Raw genomic sequence first — 20477 nt, forward strand, 5'->3', positions numbered from 1 at the left:
ATGGCTCAACCTTCAAAACAGAATGGGAATCCAACCACGCCCACTGCAGCCAGCCTGGTCCAGACACGAAGCTGGGGGCCTTTTCCAACCACCCCTCAATTTCCACCACCAGCTTTACAAATGGAGAAACTGAGGCTAGGGAGGGAAAAGCCCTCCCCACAGGTTTCACACAGAAACCCTGCTAGGGCTCGCTGGGGCGCAGTTCTGCCACCACCTCCCTGAGGTCTGCATTCCCAGCTCCCGGGTAGGTTTTCTCTTGAAGCCACTTAGCAGGTCTGATGACACAGCCAGGCTATGTGCGCCTGCATGTGTGTCCCTGGGGAACAAAGAGTCTGACAGCTGGGTTTGGGTTTCAAGACGTCTGTCCTCGCCCTTGACCGGGAGATCTTACAAGGAGGCTGGGGCCTGAGCTGGGTGGTGGAGCGTGTGGGGAACATCAATCGGACGCCGCCTCGCCTGGGAACCGGAGACTTCACCCAACCAGCCCCAGGATCCTCTGAGCTCACTTGAGGAGGCCAGAAAATGCAGGGGCGGCCTGGGGTTCTCAGCATTTATTTCATACAGCTGTTTAAAGAGCTTGTTTAAAATACAGATCATCATATATATATATATATTTATATATATAAAATATATAAAGAGGAATTGAGGCCAGCCACCCCAAAGAAAAAGCTATGTTTTATAAATATTTCTGTAGCTCCCACATCCCAGAGGAAGAAAAACAAAACAAAACAAAGAAACATTTACAACCCAAGCTAGTGGTTCCATGTGGTGGGCCCAGTAGGCTCAGACCCTGGGGTGGGCCGGGGGTCTCGAGGGCTAGGCCTGCAGAACATTCTGGTGAGGAGAGGCTGACCTCCCACTTCCCAGGAGGCTGGGGCCTCTGGCTAGGAAAGGTCGAGTCTGTACCAGTCTTGCCAAACCCATGCCCCTGGCTTCTTAGACCCGCCTGGAAGGCAGCAGGTGGGCACTCCAGGGCCTCGGGCTGCCAGGTTATTTTTAATCTTGTCGGTTTCCTTTGATGTCCTGGCCCTCTTTCCCGAGTGGCCCGGCCTTCTGTTCCTGGTGGTTTCCAAGTGGAGGCAAAGGACAAGCCTCCTTCCATGTCTAGCATCTGGAATTCACAAGCCAAACTCCATGGGGCGACTCCAGGCCCCTTGGCCAGCCTCTGAGGGTCCCCGAGGAGCAGAGCAGCCTCACTTGCAGACGTAGCGCTCCACCGTGCGCTCACACCTGCGGCAGGTGACATAGCAGCACCAGTGGTACTTGCAGTGGCACCGCTCGACCACACGGTCTGTGTAGGGGTTGTAGCCGCGTCCACAGCACATGAGGTCACAGCTGTCACTGCCATGCGACGTCTTGTTGCACTGCCTGGAGGGGGAGGGGAGGTCAGTGAGCATCCTGTCACCCACCAGTCCCCCCTCTCCCAGCCAGGCAGCCCCAGCCTCCTCTGACCACGGCTGCAGCCTCAGTCCCCCTTGGACAGCGTTTTGGTCTTTGGGGAATTTAAAATAACCCTCTTTCCCAGGGGTACTTCTCACTTTTCCCTATGTTTCCAATAGGCATTCGTCAAAATGAGGGGGTGCTTTGTTTCCTTTGTCTCTTTTCCTATATCTTCTACTTCTAAATACTTGGAAGTGTCTCAAACCACTGTCTAATAATCCTATCTTCGTATTTAATCCTTAATTACATTGTAACAAGCGTAAAGATCATTTTTACTTTTAGAATCCCAGGATAAATTCTGAAACAAACAAATGGCATCGGATGTGAGGCAAACTGAGCGTTTGGCACTCTCTTGGTGGAGACAGAGGGTCCGTCAATAATTTGCCCCCTTTGAACCAGGCGCTTCCCTCCGGTATTTTATCTTATCCGAGGCAGGCAGAGTCTCTGGGTCAGTGGAATTACTATGCCCATTTTACAGGTGGAAACAGGCTCAGCAAAGGGCAGAGGCCCGCTCAAGGTCTCATAGGAGTTTGTGGATACGCAGGGCTCAAGCTCAGGGGTCCTGAAACCAAATCCAGTGCATATTCTCCCCACCCTAAAGGGCAGAGAACCCATGGGCTGCCAGGGGCTGCATTTCTTCCTGAATCACTTCTGTGGGCAAAGAAAACACTGAAGGTCGCTCTAAAACCCAAATATCCTTTGCCATCAGTTCTTCTGTCTTGCAAAGAAACATCTGTGCAGGTTGGCATTTCATCTAGCTGGGCTTAGGCTCGACAGGGATGCTGTCATGGGATGCAGCTGGATGCCCACAGCCATGTGGACCAAGGAATCCCAGAATGTCTGAGGTGGGCAAGCCCTAGAGATGACCAAATCCAACCCTCATATTTCCTGATGGGGAAACTGAGGCACAGAATGGGGAAGGGACTTGCCCAGCATCACACAGGGTGAGCACGGGGTCTGTGAGAGTTCAGGAAGGCTTCCTGGAGGGGGAGGGATCATCCAGGCCACTGCATGAGAGATGAACAGGAATCTAAGACGGAGGGGAGGAGAAAGGGTGTTGGGGGCAAGGAGGACAAACACCCTGACCTGACCTAATCTAAGGGGACTGAGAGATGGATGGAGGAGCAGGGCTGGAGGCAGGGAGGCCAGGGAGGCTGCTGTCAGCAGCAGCTGAGTAAGAGAAGCTGAGGCCTGAGCTGGGAAGGAGCCATGGGGAGGGAAGCAGGGGAGCACTTTGGAGGGAGAGTCAGGAGGAGACGGCAACCTGCGTGTGGGGACTGTAAGCAGTTCCGGGCAGGAGGGAAGAGCAGAAAGAACACAGGCCCCAGAGCCAGACAGACCTGGGTTCAAACCCCAGCTCTGCTGCTTACTGGCTGTGTGACTTAAGGCAAGTCACTTAACATTTCTGGGCTTTGTTTAGTCACTCAACACCATCAGTCTCCCTCAACCTGAATCTGAAGGTCTCTGGATGACTCCTCTAGGAAAGGGCAGTGGAAGGGGGCAGAGTTTCATTTTTATTTCTGGGTCCCTGACATGCAATGTTTGAAACCTGGCCTCCAACCTCAGAGCCAGAGAAGACCCGCGATGGTGCCTGTGAGAGGGAGCTGGGGAGGCTGGGGCCTGGAGAAAGGGCAGGTTTCAGAGTTTGGAATAGGAACTGCTGAGGAGGCTTCAGTTCACCAGGCTGGATTTGAGGAGGGCATCTTGCCCAGCTAGGGGCTCAGCCATGTGTACCACCTGTGTACCTGCCTTTTACAGTTAACAAAGCTCATTTGCATCCAATCCCCTGTACTCCCCAAATCGCTAATCTAGTAAAGCTCACGTTTCCCCTCCTCAAGGCAGCCTTCCTTGATGTCTAGGCTGAGTCAGGGCCCCTCTGGGCTCCCAGTTTTCCCTGTCACAGTCTGAGCACTTGATGTCCCTCCCCATCCCTGGTGCCTGCCAGAGCCTCATGTAATGCTGTAAGAAGTGTCTATGGTTGTGAACCACTGAGATGTAGGGGCTGTTTGTTACTGCAGGAAGAGCTGACCCATACAGCTGTCTGCAGAGGCCCAGGACTGAGCACGGCAGGAAGACTGGGGGCGGTGGGGGATAGCATTCTGAGAAAGCAAGGGTGGTAGCTGGTGCTGTGGAATGGGGCCTCCTCGTCAATAGTTTGGGGGCAAGTCCTAGGTGCAGAGTCGGGACAGCTGGGAAGGAAGAGGCCTGGCAGCCTCGGGGAAGGGAGACTGTCATTCACAAACCCTTCCTACGGCACTGACACCACCCAGCAAGGAGGGGCTGCTCTGTAAATGTGATTAGAATCACTTGCCAACCTTCCCAGGTGAGTGGTATCATCCTTTTAGCACAGAAGACGAGACTTGAGCCTCAGGTAGGTGAAGGGATTTGCTCAAGGTCCCACAGCTAGGAAACTGCAGCGTCAGGGTGGGAACTGTCCTTCCCTGACGTGCGTGCACGCACAGACACACACACACACACACAGACACACACACACACACAGCACCCCGTGGATCCAGGGAGACCCTCTCTTTGCTCTGGGGTCCTCAATGTGCTTCTCCCAGGTCCTCTGGGTTCTAGAATCCTCCCCCCAACCCCATCCTCATCACACCCACCCTGGCTGCCTCGGCCCAGACTCTCGCTCCTTCCTGTCTCCCTGGCCTGACCTGGTTCCATCTTCATTCTGCCTGAGTCTCTCAATCTGGCCTCCAGATGGGAGCCTGGGCCTCCTTGCAGAGCCTGCTGCCCTGGCCTGTGAGGATGGAGCCCCCCAAAGCAGTCCCCCTCTCCTGGAGACAGGAACGTGGGCTGAGGAGGAAGCAAAAGCTGGCCAGGCACCAACTATGTGCCAGACACGTTCTCAGACACCCTCACTCTGGTTCAATATTCTTTTAACCTGGAAGAACACTAGTTTTGTGGAATGCTATTAGGGGCTCTTTAATAAAAGAGTTCCACAGCCAAACACCTCTGGGAAACACTGGCTTAGACAGATCCTTTACTGCGGGATTCCTCAGAGCCTTTAATATGTTCTCGTGCCTTGCAAATCGCCAAAGAGAATTTCCAAACGTATTTGATTGCAGAACTATTTCTTTATAGCATTTCAGGACTGGATTCCTCCTGAACCATCTCCAGGAAGAGCTGCTCCCCTGAATCCTCACCAGCCCCTCCTGGCACATAGTAGGTCTGTAGTCATCACTGGCTCCCTCCTTCTCTCCTGTCCTGAATCGGCTTCAGCAGCTGTGATGGGACCTGCTGTAGAGACGCCAGCTCTGGCTCTGAAATGGGGGGCTGGGAGGTGGGTGAACGCAGGCGGGGGCATGGGAGCACCGTCTCTCCACAGAATGCAGGCCGACCTCGCTCTCCTGCTGCCCCTCTGAAAAGCGCTTGTCCTGGTTCCAGCTCCACACTGTGCAGACTTCCTGTGCGGCCACGGGCTGGCCACTGCTCCCACCTCCCCTTGTGCCTCAGTTCATTGGTCCAGATCACAGGTTGTATGACATTTATCCTTCGCTTATTCATTTGACAGACATTTACTTGAGGCAGCCTCTTTCCCAGCCTCTGTCTCCCAATACAGTCACTGTGTCTTACCCTCTGTCTCCCACACTAGGGGGCAGGTGGGATGGGGGCCTCCCACGAGCCTCCATTCCCCAGGAGCCCCTGCCTGGGCGAGGTGCATAACAGCCATGCCCAGGAGCTCTGCCAGGGGCCCCTGGGGCCCCACACCTCCACCTGGCGTTCAGTTGGGCGGGGACTCCATTCCCCAAATGCTGACTGTGTGCCTGGCCCCGAGCTGGGATGGGGCGTGTGCCACATGCCACATGGCTGACCCTTCCTGCCAGGCTGGCGGCGGGCCCTTACCTGTCCTGCGTCCCATGGGAGCCCACCTTCTCGTTCTTCATGCAGAAGTCGGGGGAGCTCTGCAGATAGACGAGCTCCGAGTCCTTCACAGGCCGGATGTCCAGGTCCTTGGGCACAAGGTGCTTGCGGGTGCCCATGGGTCGGTGCACCACCTTGGTGGCCGACAGGTAGCGGGTCTTGAGGTCGGCGGCCACATCCCGAAGCTCCTGCAGCCCCTTCCAGCAGGTGCGGATGGAGCAGGAGCCAGACACCCCGTGGCACTTACACTTCATTTCCAGAGAGGCACGCAGAGCCTGCGGACAGCGGAGGGCGTCGGGCTGGGCAGCCAGAGCCCCCTCCCTGGCCTGCCCCGGGGCCCTGCCCCACCCTTCTGCCTGCCAGTGCTCTCAGGGAGTCACCACCTGCTCCGGGCCTCAAGTGACGGGGCTTTTTGCTCTAAAGCTGGGGGGTGTTGTGGATCCTTAGCTCCTCCTCCAACCTGGGGGGCAGCTGGGAGGGGCAGAAAGAGAGTGGCTTTTGCAGGGGTAATGGATGCCATTTATACACCTAGTGTACCAAGTGCTCTCACACTTAAAATGGCTTCATCATCACAGAAGCCCTTCATGGGGGATATCATTCATTTCCCCATTTAAAAAAGAGGAAATGAAGGCTCAGCGAGGCTGAGTCTCTTGCCCAAGGCTACACAGCTAGAAGATCTTGGGCTGGAATTTGAACCCAGGTCTGAGGGCAATTCCAAAAGCCATGGCTTTTCATTATTCTATGCTTTTTCTCTCTCACAAAATACTTGCTGAAAAGAAGGTGGCGGGGAGAAGAAAAGGAAGGGAAGGAGGGAAGGAGAGGCAAGAGGTGGGTGCTTGCAGGGGGACCCTGGCCTGGCTGGCCGTCCCCTCTGTTGCCTGGTGCCACGTCACCACTCAGCACCTGTCTTCACGTGTGCTGAGCGGGTGTGTAATTGCTACCTTGCAGAGTCGTTGAAAGGATTCAACGAGATGACATATATGAAAGAGTTTTGTGAACTACAAAAGTTAAATCAATATTTGGTTTTGAAAAATCAGTCTAAGTAAGAATTATGGTGGAGAGGGGAGGCCTGGGCTTGGGGCCTGGGGAGACACTAGCCCTGGCTTTGGAAGTGACTCTGTGCCACTATCTTCCGCGGGCCTCAGTTTCTCCCTGTGTACCTGAGGGGCATGAGTTGGGCGCCTCCTGCAGGCCTTTCAGTTCTGCAGTCTAAGCCCCAACTCCTAGCACACAGGACTCAGATCCCTCTGCCTACCCCCCACCCCACCGCCTGCCCTGTGTACTCCACTGCAAGGGTTATGGGTCCCCTGGGCCTACCCCTGCATCTAAAAGATGGGGAAACTGAGGCACAGGGAGGGCAAGGACTTGCCCAAAATCACACAGGGAGTTAGTGAGGAAGCTGGTCAAGGTCCCAGGGCTCCCTACCCCTCACAGTGCCAGGAAGTGGGGAATGAGGGAGTCCACTTGGGTCTAGAGTCTGGAACTGTCTCAGCGAAGCCTGTGGAGAGCACATAATGAAGTGAACCCGACTGCAGGGCACATTCAGCCTCCCAAGGGCACAAGGTACTTCTGAGTCATCCAGGAGAGGTAAACCACATTCAGCTCCTCAGCTCAGATGGGGGGAAGGGGCCCAGGCTTCCTGAGGCCATGGTGCCAGTGCTGAACGCGCTGTCATCTATCCTCCCAGGCCCTTGCAGACAGCCCCAGGGAGGCCAGCCCCTTGGCATCAGGGCCCCTGGGAAAGGGCTGATGTGCCTCTGAGGCTGAGGACCCTGTTTGGACTGCACTGTGGGATGGGACGGCTGTACCCCTGGCAGCATGAGGCTCAGGCCTGGCCATGGGCAGGAGTGGGGCTGGGTTCTTGGGCAGGAGGCTGGGTGAAGGGCTTCCAATGGGTTTCCAAGGGTGGAGGGGGTGGGCCAGCAGGGCTGGGAGGCAGGAGTTCTGGGTCCCTAGCCAGGTTCTGCTACAGATCCACAGGGTGACTTGGCCTCAGTTTCCCCAACTGCCCAAAAATGGCCTGGACGTCCTAGAATCCTTACAAGAGGGAGACCAGAGAGAGAGGAAGGTGAGGACAAGGAAACCTCTAGACCTGGAGTCCCATAGGCCTGGGCTCCATTGCACTGTGTGTCCTTGGCCAAGCCACCTAAGCTCCTTCTGCCTCACGTGGTGCTTCTGCATAATGGGCCTAACGGGGCTGCAGGGAAGAGGTCATGAGATGCCATCCACACCTGACACTCTGCCCCTCCAGGACCAGTTCCCCATCTGTAAGGAGGGGTAACAGTACCTCTTCACAGTGTGGTTTTGTGGACTACGGGAGAGAAAACGAATCAAGCACCCACCACAGTGTCTGGCACACTGATTGGTACAAAGTTTTTTGTTTTTTTTTAATTTTCAAAAAATAAAAAGGTCCATTCATTCACTTATGCATTCACCCCAACCTCCTGTGGAATGAGGTGAGGAATTAATGCAACACTGATAATAAGAGACATGGAGGGGAAACCATGTTTAGGAGGTTGGGGTGGGTTTTGGAGCTGGGAGAGAGTCCCCATTAGATCCAAGGAGACAACCCTTTCGCAAGGGTCTGCTGCTCTGCAGCCCTCTCCATGCTTCCTTCCACACCGGCCTTGGCCCAGAGCCCCAGAGGAAGAGCCTGAGGAACATGACCAATGGGGACCAGAGAGCACCAACCCACCCCATTTTATAGATGGGAACAACTGAGGCCAGGGAGGAAGTGACTCGCCCAATGTCACACAGTGAGTTTAGAGCTCCCGACTCCCAGCTCAGTGCTCCTTCTGCTCCACCGACGTTCTCCAACCCAAATCCTGGAGGACCCCCTGGAGGAGGAGGAGCCAGGCAAGCCCCAAGCAGCTGGAGGGGGAAGAGCCAGGGGAGGCCAGGAGCACATCAGTGTGGGTGGATCAGGGCCCGTCCCCCCGCCACCCCTCCACTGGGGCACACTGGGCGGCCCTTTTCCGGCCAATTGGCACAAGCACAACCATCTGGGGGGGGTGGGGGTGGTTACCTGTCTCCCCACTTCACTGTTGTGTAGACGCATCAGTTTATTGGCTTGGGATCCTGTTTTTTTCACCTTCATAGGAGCATCGGAAAACTTGGCCCCCATGAGGAGCCCGTAGCTGAGGTTGTCCGCACATCCTCCCCAGCGGTTCCCGGGCCCGGGTGGCTCACCTGGGACGGGGCCGCAGGAGCAGCCGGGCAGGTCGCCGGAGGTGCAGGCCCGGGCGATGGCGTGGCTGATGGCGGCCGCCGACAGCGCATACACGAAGGCTGACTCCCGGGTCCCTGTGGGGAGGTGTGGGGTCAGCCGGGGCGGGCGACCCAGGGATAGGACCCTGCCCAGACCTGAGGGCCCCCACCTGCCTCTGCGGGGTCGGGCGGGGACAGGGGCAGCAAGCAGGTGGAGGATGGCACGACGACCATACATCTGTCACAGCCCCACCCTCCCCCAAACGCACTAGCTGACCCGCACACTCATGAAGCACGCAAAGCCAGCCCCCCAGGGCACACCCTCACTCACACGCTCACCATACTGCACTTTCCTCCCTGCTTGCCCTGCACCCAGTGTTAGGGGCTGCTTTCGGGAACAGAAGGCCCAGTCCCTGAGCTCCTCAAAGACCAGTGAGCAAAGAGCCTGCTGTGGGGTGAAATGTGTCCCCTGAAAAGATATGGTCAAGTCCTGACCCCTGATCCCTGTGAATGTGACCTTATTTAGGAATAGGGTCTCTGCAGGTGTAACTGACCTAGATGAGGTCATTAGATGGAGCAGAGTGTGCCCTAATGCAATGATTTGTGTCCTTATAGGAAGACGGAACTGGGGACACAGAGACAAAGAGGGTGGAGGCCATGTGACAGAGGCAGAGATTGAAGTGATGCAGCTACAAGCCAAGGAGCACCGAAGACTGCGGCAGCCCCCAGAAGCTAAGAAGAGGCAGGGACGAATCCTCCCCCAGTGTCTTCAGAGGGACCCCTGCTGACACCTTGACTCTGACCTCAGACTTCCAGCCTCCAGCACCGTGAGTCAATTCTTCTGTTGTCAGAAGCCCCCCAGCGCGTGGGGCTTTGTTACAGCAGCCCTAGCGAACTAAGATGGAGCCTAGCGTGCCTTGGCAGTGGGGTGTCCTGGCCTTGCGTCCAAGCAAGTTACCCCCCTTCTCAAGCCTCAGTATCCTTAACTGTAGAGTGGGAATGATAATACCTACCTCACAGCCTTGCTCTGGAGCTCAGATAATTCAGGAAGGAAGGGGGCTTTGTAAAGTGCTGCACAAACATTAGCTGTCACCGTGCGGGGGAAAGATGAGATCCACTGGGGCATTCCTACCCTTCAAAAGCCTCTCTATGATACATAGGACCCCCAAATCCACCCCCAGAAGCCACCTCCTCCGGGAAGTCTTCTCCACAGATGTTCTTTAGTCCCTACATCACTTTGTGCCTTTCCCAGCACCTTCAGCCGGGATGGTCTAGAATTAACTGCTCCACACCTGTCTGCCCCGAGGGCAGGCTCAGTCGCATTCTCATTACAGAGCCCCCCACCCCCAGAGCCTTCCTGCATCATTCATTCCTTTGTTCAGGCGTGAGGGGTACATGTGCATTTGTACTGTCATTCAGGCTCCCCGCACTGGTATATTCACTCACTATATGTTCATTCATTCAACAATTCACGTCCCAATACCCATGTCCACCCACCCATCCGTGTATCCATCCATCATCCGGCTATTCACTCATCCCCCCATCACACTTCCAGCCAGCCATCCATGAATTCACCCACCTATCTAAACACACATAGATTTATGCCTGAATTCATCCACCCCACCCCACCCGCATGCATTCCGCAGGCCCTAGCAGCCTCCGCTGGCCCCCTACCTCTCTCCAGGTCAAGCAGGTAGTTGGGGGCGAGCTCGATGGAGGAGCAGTTCCAGCGCATGTCCGCGAAGGCCCGGCGGCAGGCCTTCATGACCTCGCGGGCGGCGTGCACGATGGTGTGCATGAGCTCCAGGTTGCTGCGGCACAGCTGCACCTGCGCGGACACCAGGCCCTCCAGCTGCTTGCAGTGCTGCGTCTGGTTCAGTGCCAGGGCCGCCGGGGTCTTGGAGAGCGCCCTGCACACAGGCCAAAAGGCAGCCACCAACGGAAGGGAGGTCAGGGCTGTGAGGGGCCCCGCTGCTTCCACCCGCTGTACCGGCCCCAGCCTCTCCTCCAGTCTTGGAGCCTTTGCTGGAAGGAGCTGGGAAACCAGGAGGCCAAGCACTGTCCCCCACAGAGTAACGGCTCCTCCTCCCACCCCCGTGTGACCTTGGGCACATCACTGTCCTTTTTTGGGCCTTAGGCCCTCATTCATAACATAGGATCATGGCCCCCATCCTACCTAAGCTTTATTATAATTATACTAACAATAAACAGTTTTATAGTTCACAAAGCACTCGTATCCACTGCCTTATTTAGTCCCACACAGCTGTGAATGATTACTCTTTATTCAACATTCATTCAATAGTGAACATGCTAGACGCTGTGCTAAGTGCTGGATTATTATAATCATCATCATCATAGTAATACATACTATTAATTGACCATTTACTAGATGCACAGTGTGAGTTAGGAGCTTCCCATTATGGCTTCGTTTAATTATTAAACCCATTTATTAGGCTGTAAAATCCCACATACATGCAAGAGATTCATTAAAAGATTAAAGAGCCACTCAATTTGCTGATAAATTGGACTTAGCCATTAACTTGCTATGTGACTTTAGATAAATCACTGTCCCTCTCTGGGTCTCAGTGTCTATACCTCTAAACTGTATTTCCCAGAATGGGTTCCAGGGACACACTCTGAAAAAAGGGATCCATGGTCAATCAAGCACAGCTGGGGAATGTGATATACTACACCCCCCCCTTGAAGAGTTAGTAATGCACGTTTACATTTTAAAGGCCCTGAGAAGTCCTGCAGCAAAGCAACAGGCTTGGTTTTGTTTAACTTCCAAGTCTGCTGAGCACAAAACCCTATATTTGAGGAATGCTGACCTCCTCCATGCTTTGGGAAATGCTGGCCTAGGGGGTCCCTATGACCTCTAGTGATGTTATAGGACCTAAGAGCTTCCAGATCCTGGTTCTGGGCACTGGGATTCCAAGACTCTAGGATCAGGGGTCGATCCCGCATTCAGCTTCCTCCCAGGCCTTCGCTGAGGAGCAGACTGCATCAGGCAGCCCCTCCACTTAAGTGGAGGCTAGAGGGACCCCACAGCCTTAAAGGGTTCCACATAGACCCACCCCCTACCCTAGGGCCAGCTGGTCCTCAGAAACCCAGCAGAGACCCTGGAGGGACAGGCAGCAACAAGGGGCCAATCTTCAGGCCCAAGTGCTAGGTGCCCCACTCGCTGGGACCACAGCAGACCTCACCCAGCGTCAGGACTGAGACCCGGTGAGGCCCAGCTCCTCGAGGCCCTGGCCTGAGATCCCAAGAGAGGCAGCCTGGTGCCAAAGAACAGCACGGGCCTGGGCAGACTCCTGGCTCTGTCACCCCCACTCCCCTTGTGACCTTGAGCAAGTCAGGTAGCCTCTCCTGTCCATCAATCTCCCAGCATTGTCCGAGGGATTAACTCAATGTGGGTCACATGCTCTGCCCAGGGCTGACACATCATGGTCAGGGCTCTGTGATGGAAGCTACTAGATTACTGCATTGGTGGCCTTTTCCTACCTTAGCTTCCTGCACCCACTTAGTCAAGGCCAAGGGCTGCCATCTGACCTCAAGGCCCCTCAAAACCTGGCCCTAAAGCCCTCTCTGGCCTCCCGTCCTTGTCCCCCATGTGTCCTAATACCTGCCACACCAGACTCCTGGCTTCTCTGACAGGGACTGCCCTACTACCACACATATGCCCAGGCTTTTCCTGGTGCCAGGAATACCTTTCCCCTTGCTCCTGTACCTAAATGAATAAATGAACTCGATCTACTTGTGGAAGAAATATTTACTAAGCACCAACTTTTCCCAGACATAGATCCTTTCCTCAAGGAGCCCCTTGTCTAATGGCTGCACAGACCTATCACCAGTTATAAGGCAATGACCCAGATGTTCCAGTTCATGGGCTGGCCCAGGGAAGAGCTCAGGCTTTGGGCACCAGCTGTGTGGGCTGGGTAAGTTACCCAACCTCTCTGGGCCTCATGGTCCTCATCTGTTATAAGAAAATGATAAATTCTACTTCAAAAGGTGATGGCAAGACTTAAATACGATAATGGATGTAAAGCACTTGGGGCATTCATAAACGGGATCCCTTGCTTGTTGCCGCGTGAATCTTGGACCAAAGGGAGTCAGAAGACCTGGGTTGTGCCTCAAGCTCTGGCCTCTATGTGCTGGGCAATCCTGGGTAAACTGCTGCCCCTCTCTGAGCATCAACTAAAAAATGGGGACTCCTAGAGGTCTTGTAGGGGCTGAATGAGTTAATATGTGCTACACTGAGTACTAATAGGTTAGTTTGCTTCCTGCTGCCTCTCTCTGCCATGCCCCACCCATCCTACACCTCCAAAATACAGAAATCATCCCCGGGGCCTGGGAAGCAGACCCAGGGCAAGGGGGCATGGCCTGGTGTCTGTGGTTGGAGTGGCACAGCGCAGCCTGTCTGAGACTGACTGTGGGTATCTTGGGCCATCTTGCCTCACTGCGACCCCTGGCCCATCCCTACCCCACCAAGGCATGAGCCAAGAAACCTTTGGTGTATCTGGATGCAGACCTCAGGCATGGTTGCCTGACCCTGCCTATGACTGGGGAAACTGCTGCCTGAATTCTGGCAACACATACTGGATGAGGGGTGACCACACAGGGACAGATATCATCCCCTCAGCCTGTTTCTTGGTTGTTACAGCCCCTCTGCCACCACCTAGCAAACACTGTCCATGCGCATGGACCCACTGTCCCAGGTGGGCACAGCACTCCCCAGTTTACAGAGCTTCTTATTTCATCCCATTCTTACAATGCCTGAGGGGCCTGGGAGATTATCACCCCCTTTGTACAGAGGAGGACACTGAGGCGCTCCAGTGCCCAGGCGCTCGGCCTCCTCTGGACACCATCCTCCCTCAAACCTGGCCTCACCTTCCCAGGTCCCCTCTCTACTGGGCTTGGGGCCGTCCACGCTCAGCCTGTCCTGAGCCTGCTCTGCCCATCACCCTTGCCCGGCTTCCATCCTTCCCCTCTGAGCCACTTTTCTGTTTCACAACAGGAAGGGTTACAGGAGATACACGAGAAAACACCCAGCACGGTACCCAGCACACAGCAGGCACTCATGCAGGGTGGCTGCCTCCCAGGTCCTTGCCCTGGGCTCCTGCTCAGAAAGTGGATAATGTAAAGCTGAGACTTTTCCTGGGGAGCTGAGGTTGCAGCTCCCAAAGAGGGGTCCTCTGGGATCCTGGGGTCTGGGGACCCTGGGCCACTCTGGGTCAGTCTGTCCACCTCTTAAGTCATCAGGCATCCACCTCCCCAGCTGGTGGCAAGAGAGGTTCGATGAGGGAAACCCGGTGAGGATGCTCCCAGGTGAGGCACAGACTGCCCAGGTGGGCAGAGGACGAACGGGAAGCTTTCTGGAGGTCCTGGGTGGGTGCGGGGCTGCGGAGAGAGCGGCTGGGACAGAGCGGCCAGCTGTGGCGTGCTGGGGGAGGCCTGCTCGCGGGAGCGTGCAGACTGGGAGATCAGGAGGCGGGAGGCAGCAGATTCCACTCCCGAGGAGGGCGATGCGGTCATCTGGTAATTAGTGGTAATGACCGTTTCTAACTAAGGCCCCCTTGGGGAAGTAATCAAGGATTAGGGTGGGAGGCGGGGGAGTTACCCGTCTGGACATCCCCTCCGGCTTGCCTCACTGCAGCACACCCCTAATTGAAAACATTTTGGTTTATCTGGGGGTGGGTGCATGGGGGAGAGGGTGGAAGAGAGGACAGGAGGAAACAGAGAGTTCACAGGGGAGGTCTATGCCCAGGGTGCCGCTGGGGTGGCCGAGGTCTCTCTCATTCAGGAGTTGGGGTTCTCCTGGGAATGGCAGGGGCGGGGGAGGCGCAGAGACCTGGGTTTCAGCTCCATCTCAGCACATCTAACATTCCACCTTGGGCAAGTCACTGCCCCTCGCCAGGCCTCAGCGTCCCCACCCCATTGTGGAAGTGGGGACACTGAGGCCCAGAGAAGGGCAGGGCTTGCCCTAACCTGTACACAGCCAGCCTATCAGAGGCAGAGCCAAGCTAGAACCCAGGACTCCTTATCACAGGCTAGGGCTCTTTCACTCCCATTGTAGAGATGAGGAAACTGAGGCTCAGAGAGGCTAACATGATTGATTTGCCTGAAGCCTGGCTCATGGCTAGTGAACTGGCAGAGCTCAGGCTGGGACCCAGGCCTCCCAACTCAGGTCTGGTGCTCCTCCCGGCCTCTCTGCGGCAGCTGTGTCCCTTCTGAGTCTCTTAGGACTCTTCCTCAAGAGGCCCAGCCCCGGAGAAAGCAGCAGGCTTGGGGCTGCCCGGGGTGGCTGGAGTGGCCTTTATGGGTCCTCCCAGCCACCCTAGGCCTTCCCCTCACTGGGCAACCCCAGTGGTTCACAGAAGGCTGGAACCATCCTCCCTGCCCACCACAGGGCAGCCAGAAAAGGATGTCCCCACACTTCTGGTCTGAGTCTCCCAGAACCTGGCTTGGGTGGGAGGTGAGGTAGGGAGGGGTCCCCCAGGTTATTTCTGATCAGGTGCTTCCATCCCTTCTCCCTTACCCCCTACCCCACAGAAAACCCAAGCTGAGTCCCAGGTCCCCAGTGAGTGGGCAATCTGGGTCACTCAGCCACGTTTACTTTCATTTCCCATGTCAAATACCCCTTTCCTCTTCAGCTCACTTTCCAAAGCCCAGGGCAGCAGGGTCCTCTGGGACATCCCCAGGACAGCTGAGTCTCCTGGATGAGTCCCCAGCTTCCCATCCCCACTGTACCCTTCCCTGTGCCCAAACTGTCCTGTGGCTCCCTGTGACCAAGAGACCCCAGAGCCACCAACTTAACTCCAAGTCCTGCCTCTGCTGCCTACTAGCTGTGACACCCAGTTTGTTAAAGACACACTGAGCCTCCACTTCCTCTTCTGATTAATGAGGGTGATGGCAGAACCCACCTCACATGGTGGTTGGGAGATTTACATGAAACAACATACATCAAGCACTTAGAACAGTGCCTGACATGTACCAAGGCCACATATATATACAGACACACACAGAGCTGTTATTCTAAAACTCCACTCCTTCTCCTGCTTCCCCCTCTATCTTCAGCTCCAGCAAGAGTTTAACCACTATCAAGGAGGTTTGGCTTCATGGAGCCTGTCTCCCTGGCTTCTCATCCCACATCCACCATTAATTAACTAGCTGTGTGACCCTGGGCCAGTTACTTAACCTCTCTGTACCTTAGTTTCCTCATTTGTAAAATGGTAGCGATAAGAATGTCACCTACTTCATAGGAGTGTTATCAAAGTTAAATGTCTAAAGCTCTGGGGATTTACTAGTAAGCTCCTGTAATTCCTGGCTTCTCTGTTTCCCCACACGCATCGTCCTACTCCTGCTGTTCCTTCTGCCTAGGATGCCTGCTTTGCATTCCATCCACGGCCATCGAAATCCTATCTATCCTTTGAAGCCAGACTCAGAGTCACCTCCCTTATGTGGGGCTAACCACACCTCCTCTGGGCTCCCATGCTCCCTCTCCTAGGACACAGCCCAAAGTCCACTTGGTACGTTTTATATGTCTGTCTCCCGCAACAGGCTGGGAGCTCTTTTAAGGCAGACACTGAGTTGTAATCATTGTTTGTGGCAGCCTGGGCTATGCAGTGGGGACAGCATGGATGTTGGGCTGAACTAGCCATCTATTTCAGACCCTACCCAGCCACGTGCCAGCTTGGGGGCCTGTAAAAGTCACACATTTCTCAGAGCCTCGGCGTTCCCACCGTGGTGTGGGAATTATAGCAGTGTCCCCCAGAACACTCTAGGGGCGAGCCCAGTTCTTGGCCTCTGATCCTCCTTGGGCCGGCCCTTTAACAAAGCCCTTCCCTCTCTGGACCTCAGTTTCCTTATCTGTAAAAGGTTGGTGGTGAGTGAGGAGGGCTTGGGTTCCCTGATCAGAGGTTCTCACCAGCTGCGACAGTGCCAGGTACCAGCAGTAGAAGGAAAGCGGCTGATTTCTCATAAAATTAGTCAGGACTGACTGAGAAGAGCCGGTGCCCCCAGGCTGGGAAGCTGCTGAGCTCAGGCTTCTCCTTACAAACAAGAAATGCAAGAAGATGGGGGTTCCCCTCTTAAGAGAATTAATGGATAACTAAGCCCCAGAAGGGGTAGGGCTGGTGACCTCAAGACTGTTTGCCGGTGGCCCAGCCACTATTGCCCCGTCTTCCAGCTAATCCACGAACCGTCCTCGAAGCCCTTCCCCAGCCCATAGTCTGTCCCATGCCTGTCTTATCTGCATGGCTCCCCGCCCCTGACCTGGAACTCTAGACTGTGTCTTGTCCTGGACTTTTCCACCGCTCAGGGAGTTCCTCCACCCGAAGTGCCCTTCTCTCACTGCCCCCACTCACCAAACTCCCAGAGACTCCTCAGGCCCATCCTAGGAGCACCACCCATGAAAAATCTACCTAGGGTCCCAAGGATGTGACCCCCACCAGGTGATCTCCTCTCCTCTGGGCTCCCACAACACCGCCCTGGGCTCTCCTGGGGCACTTGGAGTTATTTACAGCCTGGGCTTATCTCTTCCAGACCAGAGGGCAGCTCCTCCAGGAAGGGGCTGGCTTTTACTCCTTTCTCCCTGCCCTCCCAGCACAGAGCAGGCACTCCCTTCTGCTGGATGGAAAGGAGTCTCTCTCCCACTTAACCCTCCATTAATAATTTCTATCTAAAGGACTACCCTTCAGCAGCCCACAGTTTATGGGGTTCTTTCATGAGCCGCTTCTCATCTTACCCTCCTTTGACAGAGGAGGACGCTGAGGCTCCCAAGAAGCTGAGTGACACTTCCCCAAGGTCACCCAGGTGGAGGGGTCTGGACTGTTTGAGAACCTCCAGCTAGGGTCAGGAGACTGTCAAGGAACATAATATTGAGCAGGCCTTGTGTGCAGGGCGCAGACCCTCTAGATCGGGCCCCTTGACCACGGTCTTTTTCCATCTGCCCCTGTGGAGGTCTTGCGCAACGCTCGGCCGCACGGAACAGGGCAATTCCGTCGTCCTCCACGCCCTGTCTTGCTCCTCCCGCAGGTAAGGACAATATTTAACAGAGGAGGAAAAGGAGGCTTAAAAAGGGTGACTTGCCCACGACCCCCAGGCAACTTCTGCTCCCGGGTCTTGCGCACGCTGGCCCGATCCAGGGGGCCCCTTAAGGCTCTCCGCCTCCCCCAGCCGCGGGTCCCGGGGCCCATGTGCGTGGACGCGGGTCCCTACTTACAGCCACTTGATGCCATAGCACACATTGGTCTGGAGCGCCAGGGCGAAGAGCAGCGCCTGGCAGACCTGCGGCCGCGCCCTCATCCTCGCGCGGCTGGCGCGCCGGGGGGTCGCACCCTGGGGAAGCCGCGCCGAAGTCCCGCCGCGCGCCTGGCCGCCGTCGCTCCTCCTGCGCGCACGCCGCCTGCAGTCGGGGAGAGCGGAGGCAGCGGGTTAAGGCTGCGCGCGGGGCGGGGGCCACGCTGGGGCGGGGGGGCGTTTTATTCAAATTACAAAGGAGGGGTCGGGGCCCGGGAGGCCGGGCGCGCGGCCGGCGTAGCCTCCCGCCCCGCACAGCCCGGGACGCGGCCGGCGTCTGGCTCGAATTAAATGCCTCCGGAGCGCGGCCGAGGGGTTGTCCACCTAGTGCGGCCCCGGCGGGAAGCGAAGAGGGCGACAGGACCAGAAACTCCGGAGAGACCAGGCAGAGAGACAGCGAGAGGGAGAGAAACCCTCAGAGAGCGAGGCTGAAAGACATTTGGCAGAGGGAGAAGCCCGGATAGGCACACAGTTCTCGAGAGGGACGGAAAGAAGACGAAGGGGGTCGAGGGCGGAGACCGCGGGCGGGCGAGGGGAGGAGCAGATTCGGGGCCCAGGATCTGGGTACTCATCTCCGCAATATTAATTGTTAGTTATTTTGGGCCTGGCCATTCTCCTTCCCTGCTGGGCCTCGGTTTACCCCCTCTGTAAACTGGGGGCACAATTGTGATTCAAATTGTGATTAGGACATAATTCACCTTTTAAAAAGAACATTCACCTAACGCGATTGCATTTTTTCCTCCCAGCAACCCTGGGAGATAGATACTATCACTGCCCCCATCTCACAGATGAGAAAACGGAGGCGCGGAGATGTGAAACAGGGTTGTTCAGCCAGCGAGCGGCAGGTCCATGCCCCGTGTTTTACTCGCATGTCTACCCGGTGTCCCGTGAGAAGACAGGGAATTGGGGGCTGGCTCTGGGCATCAGTTTCTCAGCCTGTGAAGGGGAGGATGAGAAATGGGATGGCAAAGGTCTTTGTACAGTGAAGGCTGTTCAGGGTCCTGAGTCTCTGAGTCCCTCTAGCGGTGCCCTTCTGGAGGGTCGGATGGTGACCAGGCCGGATTCAAGGCTGGGCAGCCTGGCCTCGGCTAAGCTGGGAAGCTCACGGGGCCGGCGCGATGCCGCCTCCGCCCGCCAGGCGGCGTCCTGGGGCCGCGGAGTAGCCCTTACCCCGCCCGCAGGCCGCAGAGTCGCTTTCTCCGGCTTTTTTCTTTTTCTCCTTTTTTCCCCCTCTTCATTTCACATCCTTAACTCCCTTCCCAGCTTCTTCCAAATTTACCAACAACTGGCGTTCTCCCGGAGGCAAACACAGCCTCAGCCCCTCTACCCTGGGGAGGAGCAGACAAAGGATTCCTTTCTAAAGGGTTTGTGGAGTTGGAAAAAGAAGGGGCCTTAGTGGGGGCGATTGAGCGAGAAGCGGGGGGGGGGGGGTCCCCTCCCTGTGTAGTGTGTGCATGTACGAGTGCGCCTTAAGCGCGCGCGCACACACACACACACACACACACACACACACACATTTTAAATCCCACTGTTTCCTGGAGCCTTCGGCATGACCCAGAGCAAGGCAGGGAGAAAACTCTGAATTACATTTTCTTTCTCCTCTGCAGAGTCCCCCAGCTGGGCGCCTAACACCGTGGCGCTCGCTACAAACTTTGCCGAATTATGGCACGGGGGCGGGGAGGCGGGGGTTGGTGTTTCAGCTGGGGTCGCAGTCTAACTGTGCCCCCTCTTCCCACCCAGCCTGTATCCAAACCTTTTGTCTTACTGGCCCTGAAAGTTTACCATACTCCTGAGAACGAGAAAAATATCGGCTGGATATGGGGGGGGGGGGCCTGGGGGGGGGGGGCAGCCACTGTCTCTCCTCGCCCCCACCCCCTCCCAAAGTGTGGGCTCCCCCCTAAGGCGCCCAGCATTCCAGGGTAGGGAGGAGAAAAGGCTGCACTCGGAGAGACGAGAGCCCGGTCTCACAGCAGGGGATCCGTGTCCAGCCCAACTCGCCCAGAGAGAGGAGGGGCCGCCCGGGTCACGGCGCACGGGGACCCAGGCGTCCAAGCTACTCCCGGCTCTTTCGGAGCGGCCCCGGTAGTCCCGGGCTTCCCCCTTCGCTGTCCCAGCACGTCGCTGGGGGAGGCGGCTCCTGGCCTGGGCCTCTGGGTTCCGACAGGTTATTCTTGTCCAGTGTCAGAGTGTCTAGGACAGCCGCGCGGGCCGCTGGGTCACCCTCAGCCCGCGCCTCGCGGGTCAGGGAGCCCTCGCCTCCCTGAGCCCCCGGCCCGCCAGGGGGCGCTAAACCGGGGTTCGAGGTGAGATACGCAGCAGCCTCCCGCGCCCTGGGACCTTGGGCAAGTCCCCTCCTCTTCCTGGACCCCCGTGTCCCCCCTCTGGGGATGGTATGAAGTGTAAAGTAAGTGCCCTCTCAATTCTGGTCTCTCTATAAGGCATCCACTTGCCGTGGTCAGCCCCGAACTGCCCGACCCCTTGCTTCGGGCCCGGCTCGGAACCTCCCTTGGGGTCAGGCGCGTAGTGGGCCCGCGTCAAAGCACAGTGTCTGGAGAGATAAGCGGTCCCTTCCTTCTCCCGCTGGGGATAAAGTTCAAGCTACCTCTCTTGCAGCGGACGAGAGAGGAAACCTCTGGTGCACACTCTGGACACCGCGAGCG

The 20477-nt window shown here is 56.4% G+C and overlaps 1 protein-coding gene across 1 annotated transcript; it reads right to left on the bottom strand.

Moving 5' to 3' along the window:
- Positions 1-537: 537 nt before the first annotated feature.
- On the bottom strand, positions 538-20039 carry WNT11 (Wnt family member 11). The gene is made up of 6 exons (XM_007461699.1): positions 19786-20039; positions 17741-17923; positions 10195-10430; positions 8339-8616; positions 5296-5588; positions 538-1368 (listed from the first exon to the last, which is right to left on the bottom strand). The coding sequence occupies exons 2-6, from the start codon at positions 17821-17823 to the stop codon at positions 1194-1196; spliced, it is 1065 nt and encodes a 354-aa protein (XP_007461761.1). The 5' UTR covers positions 17824-17923; positions 19786-20039; the 3' UTR covers positions 538-1193.
- Positions 20040-20477: the final 438 nt, after the last annotated feature.

The sequence above is a fragment of the Lipotes vexillifer genome, unplaced genomic scaffold (assembly GCF_000442215.2).
Source record: "Lipotes vexillifer unplaced genomic scaffold, Lipotes_vexillifer_v1.1 scaffold223, whole genome shotgun sequence".
Classification (NCBI taxonomy): domain Eukaryota; kingdom Metazoa; phylum Chordata; class Mammalia; order Artiodactyla; family Lipotidae; genus Lipotes; species Lipotes vexillifer.